The following is a 21,125-nucleotide window of genomic DNA, read 5'->3' as shown; positions in this document are numbered from 1 at the left end:
ATAGCGACGGTAATGGTGATTTTGATCGGATGATGGTGAAATCATGTTATTAGTGACGGTGATGGTGGTAATTGAACGATGGCTGTTGAATGTGTTTGGTGGCTGCGGAGTGGAGAGGGAGTCTCCGTCTCTCTCGTGAGACCGCGTGTCTCCGCTCTCCTCTCTCCCTCTGCCAGTCTCCCCCATCTCCGCAATTATGGGCGAGATCGCCCAGAATTCCGCAGAGTAATCCTTTAATGGCCGCGCAGTTCCGCGACCACGCCGCCGTCTCCTTCCTCCTGCTCCTCGTGGGCCTTCTGTCCGCCGCCGGGGTAGCGCCCACATCTTCACTACGATCCACGGCTCATACGTGGATGGTGATGATGATCATCATCATCATCAAGCATGTTCTATCCACAGCTGGATGAATACCTCCATAAACTCAGCCACAGTTAATCTCCCACGGGCACTGCGATACAAACGAGAAGACTCGCACCTGCGCGCATCAGCCGATCTCACGGCCCCGTCTCTCTCGGGCGCGTTCTGTCTCTCGGCTGCCGCTCCGTCATTGGTCTCGACCCTCCCTCTGAGCCACCCTCCCCCTGAGCCACCCTCCCCCCGTCCAGTCGGGGCGCGTCCTGCCCAGGCCCAACTTGACCGGTCGGCTCACTGCGACACCTCCAACTTGCGGTGTGTTCTCGTGCACGCGCCCCACTTCCCGTCTCTCGCTGTAGTTGTGATGGTTGTTGCTCCAGGCATCATCGGACGATAAATGGGGTTAGTTCCTCATTTTGCTTAATTGACACACACATCCTCTTTGATAGTTTCACCGTTTAATGTCAACCCAATCTACCCACCCACGCAAAAGATAACGATCCCCTGTATAGCATCAACAGACTGTAGGGGCAAGTGCTGTTAGCGAGCACCTACGAAGGCCGGCACGGCACACGAGGGGGCGGGTGGCCAGCACCACGCCCGGCCGCCTGGGCCACATCGCACCAGATGCTCATTTGAGGCTCAATCGACCTAGGGGAGACCCAGGTCACCGGTGTTGCCCGCGAGCGGGAATCGAACTCGGGTGGCCGGGTTCGTGGTCGCGTGGATTTTTCACCGGGTCCTCAGGTTTTTCGCTCCACATTTAAAGAACAAAAACACGCGTTTAGAGTGTTTGGCTGCGATACATTTCCACGTGATAAGCCACTTCGTTGAGCTACCGTTTGTGGCCAGGTCGCTTCTGAAAAATATCGGTGGGCCTTACCGGGTAAAATAAGACAGTTTAGCTTTAGTTTAGTTTATCCGTGGTCGTCGCGTTGATTGCTCTACGGGTTCTTCCGGTGCGTACTCCCCCCTCCTCCTCCACGTCTCTAACACAACGTGCGCTTGGCATGAATTACCTGCTACTCTACATTCCCACTTGGTGGTGATGATTTATAAGCGACTTCGATGAAGCCTATCATGCGTCACCAGATCAAGCCTCTGAAAAACAGCTGCAGTACCAGCTCAGCGGGTTTTACCTGGGGAATACAAATGGGCGAGCTTAACGCTGTGTGAAGGCAAGCACAGACACACACAGACACACACACAGACACACACACACACGCAGACACACACACACGCAAACACACACGCAGACAGAGACGCGTACACACGGAGACATCACCCCGTTCCTTAATCACGTTCTCATTTTTTTGTTTTACTTCTAAGACATTGAAAGCTCACGGACAGGGCGATCGCACAGAGCGTCTCTCTCTCTCCGTGTTACACAGCGCTCGGCTCGAGCCGACGCGGGGAAGAGTCGCTCGCAAACACCGTCCAGAAGGGAGGAGGGGTAGGAGGGGTTGATCCCCGAGAATCCTCAGCGCGTTCCAGGGGGTTTGCGCGATTTGTCGGACGTCTTCACCCGGTGACGCTCGCGTCAAACGCCGCCTAGGAGCTGAGTCCCTCGTGCGGTCGCGAGGGAAGTCCTCTTCGCGGTTCACTTTGAGAAGTCGTCGTTTCACATCAAGCGGCTCGGGCTACCGCTCATCGTCCGTCGATGCCACTGCGTGCGTGGGAGGAGCGGTGGTGGAGTGGTGAGCGCACCGCGTTGCGATGTGGGCGACCCGAGTTCGATTTTCGCTCGCGGCCAACACCGGTGCACAAAGTCCGAAATTTGGTCCTGGGCCTCCTCTCGTCGACTCAGCATTAAATGAGTACCGTGGTTGCTTCAGACGTGCTCCTCGCTTTACCGTACGCATGTGTACATTGTACGCATGTATTTGTCATAGTGTGCATACAGTCCGGTTCATTTACAATTATTCCGCGGAGTCAATTGACGCGTGTAACGATTCGTCGATTGGCGCACCATTCAAATCGATGTTCACGCCACGACATCGCCTCGCGCTCGAGAGAATTAGGCGACTCGGTTACGCGTGAACGCAACACGCATTGCACATTTGCATTCAGGGTTACGGCGAGACGTCGGTTACAAACGAGACGGAACAATGCAAGTGAAACACACAGAGACGTACGCTGTGATGGGGTGATGGGTGCATCTTGAAAAACTCAACACAAACCCATGGAGTGGAGGGACGGGCATCTTCGACTCCTGTTCACAACCCCGATGAGACACTAAGTGTCGAAACCGGTCCAGAGTTTTGCTTGTACCGAATCACTGCTGATGAGCGTATTCACTCCCACAAGGCCGTGGGGCCGAATACTTTCATCTTACACGTGGACATCCACACGGAGGAGACGTTACATGTACAGTGTACTGTACACGTGTGTGCTGCAAGTGATATTCACGTGAGGACCTACGGAGGATGATGATGATGCACGAGCGACGCCGCTCTGTCCCGCACGCGTTTGGGCTTCGTTTATCGGGAGGGGATAAAAAGAAAAGAGGGTTGAAGTTACCGACAAAGCGCCCATTGTGACGTAACTGCGCACGTGCTAAATCCGCGAAGTGGGTCTCGGTGACGCCACCGCAGCGCCACGTGGGCGCGCCCAGCCGTAGCTTTGAACACGCAGTCGGCCTTCCGCGACCAACATGATCCACGAGAGAGATTTTGCGTGAGGTCGCGTGAACGAGTGTGTCGGCTGGTGGCGGGTTTAGCGACGCATTTATATTGTGTCGTTAAGCGTAACAATCACAGTCCGCGGTCTAACCCGAACACCTCGATCGTAATTCTAAAGTGTTTTTTTTGTTTCATTATCGGCGAAGCCATAACACTGGCGTGGGTGAGACAGAATCTTAATATTAAATTATACTGGCGGAATCCGATGAGCTATAAAGCTCTTTGTCGGCAGATGTCCAGTAGAAGCTTGGCTGTGGATGGAGCTACACGAGCGGCCCCGGGCTCCCGATGACGCTGAGTACGAGAGCACATCACGGCTTGTTTACACATCGCGAGGAAATGATTAAAAAACCCCACGTTACTAATCGCCGCTAAGTCAACCTGGTCGTTCTTAATTAACCTCGTGGATTGTAGTCAATAATTAACATGCTATTGTTCGGATCTCCGAATCGGCAACTTTGCATCTTGGCGAGGACATTGTTCTCATCGCGGTGAGACTAAAGCGCAGCAACAATGGCAGTCGTGGTCCAAGTGTGCGGGACGCAGCTGCACGCGCACTGCGCAGAATCAACCATCACCCCCCCCCCACACACACAAGTAGGGGGGCCTTGCCCCCCCCGTCACCAAGAGAGATGTTTTCACCAACAGCGTAAAATAACAAAAAGCACAAAAACGCGGTTGAAATTACAATTTGTTTATGTAAATGTTCAAACATTTACCTTCGACGTTTTATTTTAAATCTAATTAGAGCGGTAACGTTTGGCCTCTGAATGTTTGCGCATCGCGTGTTTGTGTGTCTCTCTGTTGTTGTTGTCGCCGTGGAACCGGCGGAGGCGAGCGGGGCCGTCGTGGCTGCATTCTGTCACGGCAAAGCGCCCCCCCCCCCCCACAGCGGTAAATGTCCGAGACCGTGAGCGTGATGATCGCACGGAGGGCTTTCTCCACCAATATCATCCAGAGGTGTTTGTTTGGGTTAGCTCGAGTAAATGTATGTGTCGTAAAACCCCGCCACCACCCGACACAGCCAATTCGTAAGGCTTGTCACGTAAACGTGCCGATTCGTTGCTAGTCCAGCACGCCGGTAGCGTGTTGGAGGGTAAACCCACGACAATTACAATTCCAGCGCCGTGACGTTTCGCCGGCAATGACGCGACGAGAGCTCGGGGAGCCGCCATGTGGACCAGCCTCTCGGTGCGAGACCAATCAAATATTGGGATGGGGGGGAGGGGAACTTAATTTGGAGCTTTCGTGACTGCAGGAATTACTCTTTGGTTCTTTCGGTAAAGTCACGTAGAAAGAGTTTAAAGAGAAAATAATAAATTAAATTAAATACTAGCATACGACGTTTCGATTGCAACACAAGCAATCATCATCCTGAAGGAAGAACGTAATCAACCAGGTAGGGTGTTGACTGTTATGTTATCCGACTCTGTTGTATTACATTACATTTCTAAGTATACTAGATTTGTGTTTCTATTTCATTTATACCTGATGATGATTGCTTGTGTTGCGATCGTATGCTAGTATTTAATTTATTATTTTCTCTTTATACGTGACTTTACCGAAAGAACCAAAGTGGGGTGGGGGGGGCACATGACCGATTGCCACATCCCCCTCGCGGACTTTGTCGTTGTTACTCCGCCACCGACGATGACAACGACGACGACGACGATGTTCTAGCGATTGCTGCCTCCACCCTCGCGACTCGCGCGCGCCCGAGACGGCGCCACCTCTCCACGGCGCGTGGCGTTCCCCGTGCCTCTCGGTTCCATCGCCCTCGTCGCGAGCGGCGCTGTCCCCGTTTGGCACGCGATGATAACACGTGTACATTTAAAACAAACCCATCACAAATCGTGGATTTTATTAGGCGCGCGAGCCGGTTGATTTGTTTGTGTTTGTCACGGAGTAATCGTGACGAGCCGAGAGCACGCGGCTCCTCGACTTGGCCGTGCAGTCGAGTCGCGCGGAACGGTGACGATGGCGGTCCTCACCCGGTGACTCACCCGGTGACTCCCCCGAAGATTTGATCGATCGAGGTGGTGGGGGGTGGAAGAGTAGGCCACCATACCCCGTCGAGGGGCTCTGTAGCGCTCGCTCTGGTGGTGCGCGCGAGCTATTGCAGGGCTGCGCCTCCGGACATTCCACATTGACATAGCAATGTGGAATGTCCGGTGACGAACATTTAGCGCGGCCTCCCTCCGAAGGAGCGGTGGGATTGTTATTTGGCGCCCGCGTCACCCTTCTATTGATATTTATTGCCGTTTGCACAAAACAGTATTCATCATCATCATAATGATACTAATACTGTTGGAAACCAGACTCGTGAAGTTTTTGTATCCATCGCGCGCGCGTGTACTGTGTGTGTGTGTGTACTGTGTGTGTGTACTGTGTGTGTGTGTACTGTGTGTGTGTACTGTGTGTGTGTGTAATGTGTGTGTACTGTGTGTGTATACTGTGTGTATACTGTGTGTACTGTGTGTGTGTACTGTGTGTGTGTGTACTGTGTGTGTGTGTACTGTGTGTGTGTGTGTACTGTGTGTGTGTGTACTGTGTGTGAACTGTGTGTGTGTGTAGTATGTGTGTACTGTGTGTGTGTAGTGTGTGTGTACTGTGTGTGTGTACTGTGTGTGTGTGTAATGTGTGTGTACTGTGTGTGTGTACTGTGTGTGTGTACTGTGTGTGTGTACTGTGTGTGTGTACTGCACGGCGATCCATTTAGAGTTACCCCACCGATTTCGAATGCACCCCCCGACCCCTCTCCCTCCCTCTTCTCGACAGTGAGTGCTCGTGAAACAGCAGCGACGTCTCGGCGTCTTCGCAAAGGAGGAGAGCCACGGCGAGATGGACACGACGGAGTGCGGGGGTTGGTGGGAGACTCGATAGCAAGAGGAGCTTCAACCAAATGTAAACTTCTCTGTTAAGTGGGCCGCGGTCATTTGAGTGGGGCCCCTTAAAGTTCAGCGACCGGCAACGAGCAGCACTAACACGACCAGTAGTCCAAGTAGATATGAGGGTGTGTGGGTGAAGACACAACTTTCGTGAGCGTAGGGGGACAAAAATATGAACACAAATTCCTTGACGAAGCACGATTTAAAGAGAAGAGAGAGAGAGACGGGGATGAATGTCGTTGCCCTGAGAATTGAGCGCAGCAACATCGGCCGGCAGGGGGCACCGCGCCGCGACGTCAAACATCGATTACCCCCCCTCCCCCCCGCGTTCGACATCGGGCTCGCGGAAGTGGACATTACAGAGCTACTTCTTACATCGTTTTAAAATGCCACGTGGTGCACAACATAGGGGGGGGGGGGGGGAGGAGCGGTTGTGGGAAGGGGCGACGCTTCTCCAGATGCCCAGGCCGTGCAGCAGCAGCAGTAGCAGCAGCGCGTTCCTGTCCGTGACCGGACGTCTCCGTCTCTGCTGCAGCTCCCCACCCCACTCGTACAGATTGTTGGACAAGCAGCGCCTCTTTCACAGACAACCAATACAAGTTTGTTTTTTTACACATCCCATCGGCCTCGCGGTCCCCTTCAGGACGGCGCAACATCAGCAGCGTCGACTCGGCACAAGCAATGCTCCGGGAGCGGTTTCGACCCACGGCGTCTCATCGGCAGTCGCGCTCGCTTGACATCAACGCCGGCGAACTGGCAGATGGTTTATAGGGAGGGTGGACCCTCTCTTATAAAGATGCGGGTCCCTCGTTTCACGTAAAACTCTACAACACAACACACGAGAATCAGCGGCGCCGCTCTATTTACATCCTGCACCGGCATTGACGCAGCAGAGCGAGCACGAATCTGCTGACGGGGCACGGCGGGTCGGCAGCGCCGCAGAGTTTGCATGCGCCGAAGCAACGCTGCTCACATGATGCAGAACTGTGCGGATTCGCCGAGTGTGGAGATTTTGCCGTTTGCCAGCAACGGGGGGAACGATTCGCGTCTGGCGCGCACGACTCCACGCGCCGAGCGAGCGCTCGGGGACGCAACGCTGAGAGAGTTTTTAAACTCGACGGGTTCGTCTCATCGGAGTTGCCTGCCGACTCGGCTGACCGACCTCAGTTTGAAGCCTCCGGTTCGTGAAACGTCTGTGGACAACTTTTTTTTTATCTTCATCGCTCATCGGATTCCTCCATTCTAAATAAAGATTCTGATTCCGCGAAGAAAACAACAACGACGACGACGACTTTAAATTGATTTGCAGACTCCACCGTGTGCAGTGACGTCACAAAGGGCCCAGCCACCCCCTGCCCCCCCCGGCAGGACGTCCAACTCTGATTGTGCTTCATCTCTCTCGCTCTTTCTCTCGAACGAAGGAAGATTCCAACTCGTGTCGGGCAGCCGCTGCTGCCGCTGCTGCGCATAGCTTCGAGACAAGAGCTGGGCCGTTTCGACCGCCATGGCACGCCTGGCAGTTCACGTGGCGACGGCGAAGATGTCGATGTCGTCGTTCTTATTGACGACGCCAAATGCTTCTTCATTCACGTCCGAATCTCTACGAAGACGCGCGGAGGTTCACGCGCGCAGCTTCATCAAGCGAGCTCCGCGCGCGGAGTCGAGTCGCGCTCCAAGTCTGTACGGCGGCGGCGGCGGCGGCGTCAGCCGTGGCGACCGCATGGCGCTGCGCGCGCGGCTCACAACGGCTGAAACTTCCACGCGGCGCCCGGCTGCTCCTTGTAGTCCTGCAGGCACTCGGCCGCGCTGAAGTTGAGCTTCCAGGAGGCGCTCTGCTCCTTGTAGTCCAGGTAGTCACCCCCCGCGAAGCCGTAGCACTGCGGGGGCAGCGGCGCGGCGTGGGGTGACACCTGTCCCAGGGCCCCGACCCCCAACCCCGACGAGGCGGCCGCCGACAGGGGGCTCAGCCCGGCGCTGTGGCTGGGCAGGGTCATGGCCGGCAGGTAGGGCCCGCCGCCTCCCCCGCCGCCTCCCCCGCACTCCACGCCGTAGTAGGAGGCCGCCGTGTAGCCCTGTGGGGGGCCGTAGCCCCCGCTCTGCACGAAAGGCCCCATGGCGCCGTAGGAGACGCGCTGCTGCTGCTGTTGCACGGTGCAGGGGGAGCCTCCCTGCACGGAGGAGGAGTGGTGGTGGTGGTGGTGGCCCCCGCCGTTCAGGGATGCACCCGCCCCGCCCGCTCCCCCGGCGGCGCCGCTCAGACCCAGGGCCCCCAGGCCGAGGGGGTCGAGCTCTGGGGAGACGGGCGCGGGGCTCCAAATGGACGCGGGGGTCCCCGCCGACGGCACGCCGCCCCCCATCACCCCCGCGCCGTTCGTGCCGCCGTGGTTGTGGCCGTGGCTGTGCCCGCCGCCGTTGCCGCTGCCGTTGCTGCTGCTGCTGCTCGTGGTGGTGGTGCCGCTGCTGCTGGTGCCCGTGCCGCCGGCCGCGGGGGAGAAGCGGCTGGGCCCCCCTCCATCTGGGGTGCCGTCTTGGGGGGCGCTCTTCTTCTTGGGGGGCCGCGGCTTCACGGGCCCCCCGCCGGACGCGGCCTGCTGCTGCTGCTGCCTGCACTTAGCGCGCCGGTTCTTGAACCACACCTGGAAGAGACGGGGGAAGAGGGTTCAGCGACGCCCACGCGCCTTCGTCTCGTGCACAGGCTGCACGCGCCTGATGATGGCTAAACACGGCAGACGGAGCCGACCCAAATAAATACTTATATCACGCGCGTGTGTGCGTGTGTGTGTGTGCAACATCGCTACATTGGAGACAAAGGCGACCGAGCGTGGTGCTGGCCACCCACCCCTCGTGCGCCACCGTGCCGGCCTTCATTAGGTGCTCGCTAACAGCACTTGCCCCAACAGTCTGTTTAGGCGATACGGGGGATCTTTGTTTGTGTGTGTGCACGTGTGCGTACCAAGCGAAAGGGGGCAAATCAAATCGGCGCTCCTGACGTCACGTTGGAGTGTTTAGTAATCATCAGGTGCGCGTAGCCTGTCACGGCTTCGTTCGTGCTGGAACGGAGAAGCCGAGTAAACGAGGAATGCGGTTTTGGAAACCCGAAATTACGACTCTCGTTTTAGGCCCAGTCGACCTAGGCGGGGTTCAAACACTTTGCGTATAGATCACGTGACAGCACGCGGCCTGGGATGGGAGAGCGAAGGAGGGAGCTGTGGAAATCACGACATGGAACGTCGGACAAACGTCGTCGGTGCAATGGTCCAACCTACGTGCCGACGTTGGCCTCACATTGTTGTCGAGTCAGCTCGGTCATCACCTCGCGAGTCGCGACGCCGAGACAGGGAGAGAGACAGAGAGAGAGACAGAGACACAGAGAGACAGAGAGAGACAGAGAGACAGAGACACAGAGACAGACACAGAGAGAGAGACACAGAGAGACAGAGAGAGAGAGACAGAGAGACGGCTGCCTGGCTGGGCCGTGCGTGCGACACTGCCCGACATGAGTTCAGGAGCTCGCGAACGACACACACCACACACACACAGCACACACACACACACACAGCACACACAGACAGCACACACACACATCACACACACATCACACACAGCACACACACACACAGCACACACAGACAGCACACACACACATCACACACACAGCACACACACACACACAGCACACACACACACAGCACACACAGACAGCACACACATCACACACACAGCACACACACACACAGCACACACACACACAGCACACACAGACAGCACACACACACATCACACACACAGCACACACACACACAGCACACACACACACAGCACACACAGACAGCACACACACACATCACACATACAGCACACACACAGCACACACACACACAGCACACACAGACAGCACACACATCACACACACAGCACACACACAGCACACACAGACAGCACACACACACATCACACACACAGCACACACAGACATCACACACACAGCACACACATCACACACAGCACACACACACAGCACACACACACAGCACACACACACAGCACACACACACACGGCACGCACACAGCACGCACACACACAGCACACACACAGCACACACACACAGCAAACACACAGCACACGCACACAGCACGCACACAACACACAGCACACACACACACACCACACAGCACACCACACACACAGCACACACACACATCACACACACAGCACACACACACAGCACACACACACACAGCACACACAGACAGCACACACATCACACACAGCACACACACACATCACACACACAGCACACACACACAGCACACACAGACAGCACACACATCACACACACAGCACACACACACACACAGCACACACACACAGCACACACAGACAGCACACACACACATCACACACACAGCACACACACACACAGCACACACACACAGCACACACACACACAGCACACACAGACAGCACACACATACATCACACACACAGCACACACACAGCACACACACACACAGCACACACAGACAGCACACACAGCACACACACAGACAGCACACACACACATCACACACACAGCACACACACACACAGCACACACAGACAGCACACACATCACACACAGCACACACACACAGCACACACACACACAGCACACACACACAGCACGCACACAGCACGCACACACACAGCACACACACACAGCAAACACACAGCACACGCACACAGCACGCACACAACACACACACACAGCACACACACACCACACACACAGCACACAGCACACCACACACACAGCACACCACACAAACACACACCACGTGCTCTGCAAGGCACTCCCTGCACGTGGGCGTCGAGGAGGTGCCTTAGGCTGGGCTGGCCAGCAGACGGCAGCACAGCAAGTGCACCAATCGCCATCTGTTTCAATCTGTACGGCCGGGGCTTAGTGCTGTCGCGCACGCGCGTACGCACACGTGGGGTTTCAGGTTTCCTCCCGCCTGTACAATCAACAATGTCGTCATTAATTGCCCGAAAACTTCTTGAAATGCGAACCCAGTGTGGCAACGGCCCCGGCTCCGCGTGGCCCTCCTGGATGAAGACGTGAATTGTTGCAACCCAGTGAGGTCACGTGACGGCAACGATCGCAGTGTTTACCCGCTGCAGTTCTCTCGCTGTCAACGTAATTTATCATCGTTTCACTTTGTGTCATGATCCACCCCCCATTGCGATATCCGGTGCGAAGTCACGAGCCTGGGCATCTGTTGTGATCTCTCGCTCCGTGCGAGAGAACGACCCGCGGAAGCGGCCATCACAGAGCTACCACAGAGACGCCTTCTTACAGTGACCTCTAAGGCCCCCCAGCAGTCGCTCTCCCACCCCCCCCCCTGGCAGGCACGACCCACTCAGAGTAAACCTCACCCTAACTCTCAATACATGTTTTAAATATAATAATTATATAACCATTATTAATTGCGAAACCTCCATCTCGTGACTGGCTTTACCGCCTCCTGCATCTCGCGTGACGACAGCGCCACGCCGTCGTCGTTGTTGTTGTTGTGGTGGTGGTTGTTGTTGTGGTGCTGCTGGTTGTTGTTGTTGTGGTGGTGGTGGTGGTTGTGGTTGTGGTGCTGCTGGTTGTTGTGGATTTGCGAGTCAAGAATGCTGTTTGGACTCGGTCCGGGCGTGGGTCTGCTTGACGCCAATGTCACGGCGGGGACGGGGGGGGGAGTTGGAGGGGGGTGCGCGTCGCTGATGAGCGCGTGGATTATTCCCAGGTAGTGGGCGGCTTCAGCAAGCCTTACGCTGCCGATGAGAAACCGAATGTCGAAACCGATGCCGAGGGTTTGGTTGTGTGAGACGAGCAGAGCTGAGAACGATCACTCCCAGAAGGCGGCGTCACTGCCAGGATGTGTAAACACGCAGCCGAGTGGCTCTGCACGGAGGGGGGGGGGGGCTGGCACGGGAAGGAGGCGAGTCCTGTCTGCGTGTTCACGTTGTTGCGTGGAGGAGTCGCCGCGGTGTTCTGTGTTCTGTGTTTCGTTACTGAAGCGACGAGTCGCCAGCCAGGCCGCACGTGCCCATCGGCAAGGACATTGGGTGCGGTGCCAGCATCAGAGAACCACGACTCGAGGCGGAGGAGGAGGAGGAATGAGATCTTGCAGAGAAAGACGAGGGGAGGGAGGGGAGTATGGGGGGGGGGTGTAGCGGGGGGGGGGGGGCACGCTTCCACGTCACGGTGTCATCCGATGTGACACCTCGAGTTGAGGGGCCCGTGGAGTGGCGTTAGTCCCGGGTCCCGCATCCCCCTCGAGACAGCCCTGGGGATGAGGTTGTTGATGACGATGATGATGGCGGAGAAGAAGAAGAAGAAGCGAGTGAACAGTAAGACGAACGGAGAAGCAAGGAGACAGACGAATGATGATGGAGGAGGAGGAAGTGATGATCGATGGCGATGGAGAAGCGATGATGATGGATGTAGGATGGGTGGTGGTGATGACGGATGTAGGATGAGTGGTGGTGGTGATGATGACGATGATGATAGAGGATGGGTGGTGGTGATGATGGATGTAGGATGAGTGGTGGTAGTGGTGATGACGGATGTAGGATGAGTGGTGGTGGTGATGATGACGATGATGATAGAGGATGGGTGGTGGTGATGATGGATGTAGGATGAGTGGTGGTGGTGATGATGACGATGATGATAGAGGATGGGTGGTGGTGATGATGGATGTAGGATGAGTGGTGGTGGTGGTGATGATGACGATGATGATAGAGGATGGGTGGTGGTGATGATGGATGTAGGATGAGTGGTGGTAGTGGTGATGACGGATGTAGGATGAGTGGTGGTGGTGATGATGACGATGATGATAGAGGATGGGTGGTGGTGATGATGGATGTAGGATGAGTGGTGGTGGTGATGGATGTAGGATGAGTGGTGGTGATGATGGATGTAGGATGAGTGGTGGTGGTGATGATGACGATGATGATAGAGGATGGGTGGTGGTGATGATGGATGTAGGATGAGTGGTGGTGATGATGGATGTAGGATGAGTGGTGGTGGTGGACGAGGGTGGCCCCCACCTGCACGCGCGACTCGGGCAGGTTGATCTTGAGCGCCACCTCCTCGCGCATGAAGATGTCGGGGTAGCGCGTCTTGGAGAAGAGCGACTCGAGGACGTCGAGTTGCGCGCGCGTGAACGTCGTGCGCTCGCGACGCTGCTTGCGCGGCGGCGCTGCCGGGGGAACACGCGCACACACAGCTACGCACACACAGCTACACACAGCTACACACACACAGCTACACACAGCTACACACACACAGCTACACACACACAGCTACACACAGCTACACACACACAGCTACACACACACAGCTACACACAGCTACACACACACAGCTACACACAGCTACACACACACAGCTACACACACAACTACACACAGCTACACACACACAGCTACACACAGCTACACACACACAGCTACACACACAGCTACAGCTACACACATACAGCTACACACACACACAACTACACACACACAACTACACACACACACAGCTACACACACACATAGCTACACACACAGCTACACACACACATAGATACACACACACAGCTACACACACACACAGCTACACACACACACAGCTACAACAACAACCGCCATTCGCCACTAAGTGGCGGTGACGTCACCACGACGCTTGTGCCAGGCCAAGTGCACCTTGAGGCCACGTGAAGTGTCGAACGCCCGCTGGCAGGAGGTCACTGTGCAGACCCAGCAGGTGCCACGGGTCGACTGACCGAGATGACCGAGATGACTGGCTGATGCACCACCTGTGCCCCCTACTGTACCAACTTGCTGTGCTTTAGCCACCCGGCGCTCCGCTCGTTGTTGTGAGCGTCGCTCCTCCGCCCTCCGTTGTTGTTGGAGGGCGACTGCCTCCAACTGCCCAGCAGCGACCTTCACGAGCCTCCTCCACAGAGGCCGATCTTGACACCGCTGGTACCAGTCATCGGCAAGTCCACTCAGCTCCACGTCCTCCTGTACCACATCACTCCATCTCTTCTCTAGCCCGTACCGCGCCCGTTTAGCCACCTCGATCCGGCCGAACAAAAGCTGTTTCGGCATGCGGTGGCTGGGCATGCGGGCTACATGACGCAGCCAACGCAGCCTTGCCTGCCGGAGGAGCTCACCGATGGGACTTTGCCCATATATTTCATTTGTGAGCTCCTCACACAATCCAGCCTGGTTAAACCCAGGATGGATCGTAGGCAGGCCAGCCTAAATGTTTCCAACCGGCGAAGATGCTCTATTAGGGGAGTCCACGTTTCGCAAGCGTAGAGAAGGGAGGGAATGACCGTGGCCCAGAAGATCTGAAGCTTCGTGCGGAGCGACAAACCAGGTAGCTTCCACACAGCGTTACGCAACCGATGAAAAGATATTGTCGCTCGACTGATTCGGAGTGAGACCTTTGCTGTCTAACCGGAGCCGGTCATGAGCACACTGCCCAGGTATGGGATACTCTCCACTCTCTCCACAACTGCCCCATCACCTTTGTCTTCCCGGTGGCGTTGTTTACACATCGCACCAGGTACTCATTTGAGGCTGAGTAGACCTAGGAGGAGGTCCAGAATCGGTTCAGATAATCGTCACCGGTGTTGGCCGTGAGCGTGAATCCAACTCGGGTCGCTGGGTTCGTAGTGCAGCGCGCTAACCGCTACACCACCGCTCCCCCCTCTCTCATTCACCGTGAGTCACACAAAGATCCCCCATGTAGCCTTAATAGACTGTTGGGGCAAGTGCTGTTAGCGAGCACCTACGAAGTCACACACACACATAGGTACAGTCAGACATGACCCAGGCAGGCACAAGCAAACACGTGTGCGCACACAACAGGCACGCTGACATTTGGAAACAACAACCGCCATTCGCCACTAAGTGACGAGGACTTCACGACAGCGCTCGTGCCAGGCTAGGTGCACCTTGAGGCCACGCGAGGCGTCGAAGGCTCGCGGGCAGGAAGTCATGGGACAGACCCCAGGTGCCACGGGTTGAACTGCCCGAGATGACCGGCAGATGCACCACCAGCTGCGCTCCCTGCTTCGTCAACTTGCTGAACGTTGTGAGCGTCGCCTCTCCGCTGGAGGGCGACTGCCTCCAACTGCCCAGCAGCAGCGTCCTTCACGAGCCTCCTCTACAGAAGCCGATCTTGACACCGCTGGTACCGGTCTTCGGGCAAGACCACTCAGCTCCACATCCTCCCGTACCGCATCAGCTCCATCTCTCTTCTGCAGCCCGTGCCGCGCCCTTTTTACCCCCCTCTATCCGGCCCAACAGAAGCTGCTTGGGCATGCGGTGGTGGCCGAGCATGCGGGCGACGCGACCCGGCCAACGCAACCTCGCCCGCCCGAGTATCTCACCGATGGGACCGCGTGCAGATTCTCTCCGGGCTCTGTGAGCTCCTCGCACGATCCAGCCTGGCGTTAAACCCAGCACGGATCGTAGGCGGGGCCAGGCTGAATGTCTCGAACCTGCCCAGAGGTTCCTTTAAAGGGGCCCCAAGTGGGCGAACCACCACGGGTATCGTCACGCGCACAAGTGCAGGTAGACACGTGCAGGTGCGCATAGGCACAGAGCACACGCACAGCAAGCGCCAGGTACTTCGCGTGCATTGTGCTGCTGCTGTTGTACGGTGCCGCAAACGGTTGGATGCGTACGGTGCGAAATAAGTTCAACATACGCTGGCAACGAGTGGCTGTTAATGCCGGCACATGAAGAGGCCGCTCGTTTTTCAACATTTATGATGGATTATTTTATTCGGCGCGCAACAACCAAACGTTACCGTCCATGTGCGATATGAAGAAGGGCCATTGACCGAAACGTCGGCTACTATATACAGGTTTCCTGGCGCTGTCGATAATGAAACGCGAACAATCGAGGCATCCCCTCCCCCCTTACCCCACAGCACCCCTCCCCCACCCCCCCCTCCCCCACCACTCCCCAGGGTGGGAGCACGTGACGTTAATTGAACAGCAGAGACAAAGGCGGAGCGCGCTCCGTCCTCATTGTTCCTCGGCTCGTTCCGCGATCTCGTTCCTCGCAGTCAAACTCACGGGCTCGTTTGTCGAGTCGCGTCATTAGCAAGCGGCGCACACGAGAACAGATACAAAGATCTCTCCCCCCCCCCTCCAGCCTTAACGGAATGTTGGAGGCAAGTGCTGTTAGCGAGTAGCACCTACGAAGTGAGGAGCGGTGCGCGAGGGTGTTAGTGGCCAGCAACGCTCCTACCTGGCCGCCTTTGTCTCCCCAGCGGCGATGTTTACACTCCGCACCAGGTACTAATTTGAGTCTAAACTTAAACTCAACTTCGCGTGTTTTTAAAGAAACTTTTACCACCGAGCTATGTAGCTCTTTTTCCCAGAAGCTACCTGGCCACAAATGATCGCTCAACAAAGTGGCTTATCACTAGGTGGACATTTGCAGCAGCAAAAGAAACACTCTAAACGCGTGGTGATGTTGATTCCAAATGTGGAGGGAAAACCCACGAGACCACGGAGAGAGATAAACACACGCAAGCTACAAATATACAGCAGCAGCAGGCGTCGGGGTCGGGATCGAACCCACGACCTCCTGTTTACACCATGCCAGGTGGTTAGCACGTCTCGCCGACCCCAGGGAGAGGATGGATCCGTACCCTGGGTGATAGAAATTTGCGCAAACGAGATCAGAACAAACGTTGGCAAGAAGGCAGCAGCAGACTCTGCATGCCCAGGTGACATCGCCATTCCTTCCCTTGTGGCCGTGCTCAAACACGAAGCCCCTCGGGGCGCGCTACTGGCTCCGCTCTGCTGATGAGTGCCGATCTCGAGAAACCTCGGCGTCCGTCTCGGTTGTCCCGCGGCCTACATCACAACGCCATAGCGCAGCCGTTTAAAAACTGGTGGCCAATTCGGGTTGTTCAAATTAGGGGGTTGTTTTTATTCGTTGCCGATAACCGCATCCAGAAAACAACCGGTTAAATACGCGGTTATCAGTTTACCGCACATATAGTAATGTCCGGTGATGAAAATTACATTTGTACTTTGTTTTCAACTTATAAATGAAGACAAGTTTAGTACCACGCAGAGGCTTAACCCGTCGTAAGACCGCGCGTGCCAATGGGTGCACGCATTCTTAAAATTCGACTGGAAACGTTTAGCGGTTTCTGCATTTCAAAACCGGTAACCGATTGCGAGCTCTGTGCCCCCCCCCCCCCCCGAGTTCTCCCACGTAGTTCTGACGTTACGCGGCGTGCCGGTTACAGGAGGCGCACGCTGCTGCCGCTGTCATTATGCAGTGACGCGGCGAATGACGAACCATGTGGACTAATTAAATGATGACTTTGACATGACCACGATGCGATCGATTATTACGGATTCCACGCAGTAACATGTGCGTCAGCAGTGGTGCAAAATCACAACTCACTGTGTTGCCTTAGATAGAAATCTAACGTGTATATAATAGGCGACGTTTCGGGCAATGACCCCCTCTTGCACACTTGTTAGGAAATGAAATAAAATAAGTAACGATACGACAATATTTTGAAAAAACGGACGATGCCATTTGTGTGCACGCGATATCGTAGTATCGCCTGTGAGCGGTGGTACACTCATAAACACGCGTGTACACAGTGCTGTAGAGTACGCACATTGATGTACACTCGTAGACACTGGTGTACGCACACGCGCGCCGTGATGCACACGCGTTCCGAGACTCCATCAGCGTTCATGTGTTCACGCAGAATCAAAATCTGCGGCCTGTTTAACGCGTAAATTCCCGGTTACATAATTGTGGCATTTCCACATTCCTGTAGCGGCGGGGCAGTCCGTGACGGTCTCCAATGCGGTGAGCGGCACATGTCTTGAGGGAGGGGACGCAGGGGCGAGGTGTGTTCCATGTGTGACGCAGCGTCTAGGTATGCTCCACGTGTGACGCAGAAGTATGCTGCACGTGTGGCCCCAGTCGAATCGTTCGTCTCCTGGCGAGTGTCATAGCTGCTAGACGCATTCCCATCCTGGGCAGGATCATTGCGAGACAGACGTTAGTCTCGCGACCAATATCATCCGTAATTAATTCTGGATAATCGCCTGATGAAGCTGGTTTATGATCACCAGCGAAACGTCACAGTACTCGAATTGTCAACGTTGTGGGTTTACTCTGCCACAACAATCATCTCCTACACCCATCGGTCACTCCACGTGTACACAAATACACAATGGGTTTCGACAACGGACGTTTTGAGTCATTCCAGACTTTATCAAAATATACAGATATATCAAACAAAGTTTGACTGAAACTATGACGGCGGCAATACACAACGCCCTGCGTCAGTGCACTAATTAAACACGCGCGCAAAGTTACGTGGGTTATGATGAACCAAACCTCCGGTATTACCAAACTTAAATCAACACATTTGGCGATGTTGCTACTGCGTTGGCAGTGGTGTACAAACAACAACACTCAACACCATATCCATCAATTTCACCGTGCCATTAAAAGGGGAAACAATACATATATAAATAAGACGACGTTTCAGCTAATTCCCCTTATTAATGAATACATTCCCGTGATGAATGTATGTAAGAGGAGCCACATTCTCCTCCAGGCGCGTAACTCGCATTGTTAGGAACATATACTGTCGTTTGATTTTACTTTCAATCAGAGAAAACATCTCGACGTTTCGGGCAACTGGCCTGCTTTAGGAAGATCGAGTTCACAGCGAGTCTCGCCTTAAAGGTAATGCGGTGTAAATATAGATCCTCAACTCGTTGTTTTAAACGTCACTTTTCCTCGAGAAAGGCCAGTGTGACGAAACGTCTAGACACTCCTTTCCCCCCTCTCTCTCTCATGTTTGTTTTTCCAGCTCGGCTGTCGACTGTCGCCTGGGCTTGAGTAATCGGCAGCACGCGCTCCGCTCGCTTCGTCGCATCAACGGAGGCGAATTACTCGGCTCGCCCATAATGGTGATCACGTGCGCGCGTGCACGTGTTTAGCATGACACTCGGAGCGATGTGGAACTTCAGGCTGACCCTACCATGAGTGAACTCCATCAACCTCCGGGCCATAATATGGGGGGGGGGGGCAGAGGGGGCTGGGGGCATAAACCCCAAACCAAATTTCCGCTCTCTTCTATAGCCCCTTCCAGAGCATCGCTAGAACTTACATCACGATACAGGCCACAGACGCATGCGTCAAACTCCACACATTCAGCAATAGCATGGCCCTAAAGCGGAATATATATACACATATATATATACATCCACAGTACAATTCAACGTTTCGAGCAATTGCCCTTCGTTGTAGCTTTTAAATTGCACGTGCCATTGACGAATGTGTCGAGTGTTGTTGTTGTTGTTTGTGCACCACTGCCAACAACAACAACAACAGCAGCAGCACCGATGACTCGGCAGCGATGAGCGCCACGTCGCGTTCCGTCGCCCGAGACGACGATCCGCGCCTGACCCCCCAACGTCAACGTCTCTACTCCCCATTGTTACAACAACAATAACAACAACAATAACAACAACAATAACAACAACAATAACAACAACAATAACAACAACAATAACAATAACAACAACAATAACAACATACTCTTAGGTTTTTCGGTAAAGTCACGTAGTTAAATAATAAAAATATAATTGAAATAATAATAGAAATATTATGATTATTTCAATTATATTTTTATTATTTATTTTCTACCTACGTGACTTTACCGAAAAACATACGAGTATGAATCCGTGCAGTCACGAAAGCTTCAAATCTAGAACAATAACAACAACAATGATAATGATGATGCTGTGATGATGATTATGATGACGACACTTCAAACGCGTGTATCGAACAGTCCCGGGAAAGAAAAGTAAACTAGACGGGGGGGGGGGGGGGGGGGGGGGGGGACCGGGGGGGGGGGGTCAATGACAAATTTGGAGTTTGCGTCGACTGGAGCGACTCGCAACCCGCAGGGCGCAAGGTGGAGGAGGTTCGTCTCGCGACGCGGCCGCGTGCCCGCGATGGACGCCCCCGTCCCGCCCGTGACGAGGGCGCACCGCTCCATGCGAGCAGCCACGAGGGAAGAGTCCATTGGTGTTGTGGGTCTCGAAGCCCCCCCCGCCATCCACCCCCCACCCCAACCATTAATTAATTCATTGTTTAATTTACAGTCCAACAAATTGCGTGCGTCTCGTGTTGAATGTGTCACGAATGCGTGCGGCTCAAGTGAAGATGTCACACAGTGGGTCGGCTCCTACGAAACTGGCCCACCCGAGTTCGATTCCCGCACACGATTATCTGAACCTGTCCTGGGCCTCCCCCTAGGTCGACTCAGCCCGAAATGAGTACCTCGTGCGGTGCGTAAAACATCGCCGTTCTGGAGCTAGATGCGGCCGGGCGTGATGCTGGCCACCCAAACCCTTCCTCTGCCGTTCCGGCCTTCACAGGCGCTCGTTGACAGCACTTGCCCCAACAGTCTGTGGAGGCTATACGGGGGATCTTTGTCTTTGTCAGTCGTCGCTCCAGTTGCGATTAGCAGAACCCTGCGACGTTCTTCCAGAAAGTTTATCACGTAGGAGGCTTTCACGACCAAAATCATCCACGTGTTAGATCGCGTAAATGTATAAATGTGTCGTTAACCCGCCACCACCCGACACAGCCAACTAGTGAGGGTTGTCACGTAAACAGAACGTGGCCAATTCGTCACGAGTACAGCACTAACCGGTTGTGTGTTGGAGAGCCAAGCCACAACATTTACAATCTGAGTACGACGTTTCGTCAGTAATCTTCCGGAAAGCCGAGAACACCTATAACACCTACAACACCTACGACACCTATGACATATATGACACCGCGCCCTGCGTGTGCACATACCTGTACGCGCATCGCCCGTATCGTGCGCTCTGTGGTGCACGGCACGTTGGGTACTGCGCGTGCACCTGGGCGCTTTGCCAATCCACTGCTGGATGAGGATCTATCCACGTCATGTCTGGGGCCGTGTCTGGATTATTTGAGCATACTTCATGGATGCAGTGTGTTCGCACTATTCACCTACCCTGCGTACATATACGCTATGAATACATATACTGTTTATACCTCTCTGTGTATGCGCACACACACACCAGTCAAAGTTCCCCTGTATTACCTTAACAGACTGTTGGGGTAAGTGCT

At 54.8% G+C, this 21,125-nt stretch overlaps 1 protein-coding gene across 2 annotated transcripts in view; it reads right to left on the bottom strand.

Annotated features, from left to right (window-relative positions):
• Window positions 1-3,143: 3,143 nt before the first annotated feature.
• LOC144933657 (homeobox protein otx5-A-like) overlaps window positions 3,144-21,125 on the bottom strand; it is a 49,420-nt gene continuing 31,438 nt past the window's right edge. For both annotated transcript variants that reach the window (XM_078858699.1, XM_078858700.1), the window contains 2 exons: window positions 13,002-13,153; window positions 3,144-8,559 (listed from right to left, as the gene is read on the bottom strand). In XM_078858699.1, the coding sequence (XP_078714825.1) occupies window positions 7,663-8,559; window positions 13,002-13,153 (1,049 nt within the window). In that variant the 3' untranslated portion in view covers window positions 3,144-7,662. The remainder of the gene's footprint in view (window positions 8,560-13,001; window positions 13,154-21,125) is intronic.

The sequence above is a fragment of the Lampetra fluviatilis genome, chromosome 7, assembly GCF_964198595.1.
Source record: "Lampetra fluviatilis chromosome 7, kcLamFluv1.1, whole genome shotgun sequence".
Lineage (NCBI taxonomy): Eukaryota > Metazoa > Chordata > Hyperoartia > Petromyzontiformes > Petromyzontidae > Lampetra > Lampetra fluviatilis.
Note: the sequence above shows the minus strand (reverse complement) of the source record. Positions and strands in the feature narration are given on the sequence as shown.